General features: G+C 75.7%; 1 protein-coding gene across 2 annotated transcripts in view; it reads left to right on the top strand.

Moving 5' to 3' along the window:
• Window positions 1–380: 380 nt before the first annotated feature.
• The window catches only part of LOC309653361 (putative bifunctional dTTP/UTP pyrophosphatase/methyltransferase protein), a 27,111-nt gene continuing 26,899 nt past the window's right edge, over window positions 381–592 (top strand). For both annotated transcript variants that reach the window (XM_082447969.1, XM_082447968.1), the window contains exon 1: window positions 381–573. In XM_082447969.1, coding sequence (XP_082304095.1) covers window positions 481–573 — 93 coding nt within the window. In that variant the 5' untranslated portion in view covers window positions 381–480. The remainder of the gene's footprint in view (window positions 574–592) is intronic.

Raw genomic sequence — 592 nt, 5'->3', positions numbered from 1 at the left:
CACCCGCGGGGACGCCTCCACCGATTCACACGGACACTCCTTTTTTTTTCCCCATCGCCCGCTCAGTGCTCTCAAGGTGCCCCTTGGTCTCCGGGTTCTGGGGACCCGCAGACCGCCCTCACCCCAGGCCCCCAGCCCGCGCCCAGCTCGCGTCGCCGGCTGCCGGTTGGGGGCGGGGCTTCGTGGGTGGGGCGGGGCTTCGTTCGGGGCCGGCACGGAAGCGGTCCGGAGCCGCTTCCTCCGAGGGGGGGCGGGCCCTGGGCGGGGCTTCATGGGCGGGTGAGGCCCGGGCGGAGCTCCACTGGCCGGGGCGGGGCTTCATGGGGGGGGTGAGGCCCGGGCGGAGCTCCAGCGGCAGGGGCGGGGCTTGGTTGGGGCGGAGCCGGAGCCGCGGCGGCAGGCGCGCGTCGCTGGGCGCGCGGCCTGGGGCGTGCGGATCCAGGCGCGGAGTGGAGCTTGGGGTCGGGTCGCGGCGGCACCATGGTGCTGTGTCCGGTGATCGGGAAGCTGCAGCACAAGCACGTGGTGCTGGCCAGCGCCTCCCCGCGCCGCCAGGAGATCCTCAGCAACGCGGTGAGCGGCCTGGGCCCGG

This window comes from Balaenoptera physalus (assembly GCF_965194825.1).
Source record: "Balaenoptera physalus genome assembly, chromosome: Y".
NCBI lineage: Eukaryota > Metazoa > Chordata > Mammalia > Artiodactyla > Balaenopteridae > Balaenoptera > Balaenoptera physalus.
The sequence above is the reverse complement of the archived record's forward strand: the minus strand, read 5'-3'. Positions and strand labels throughout refer to the sequence as shown.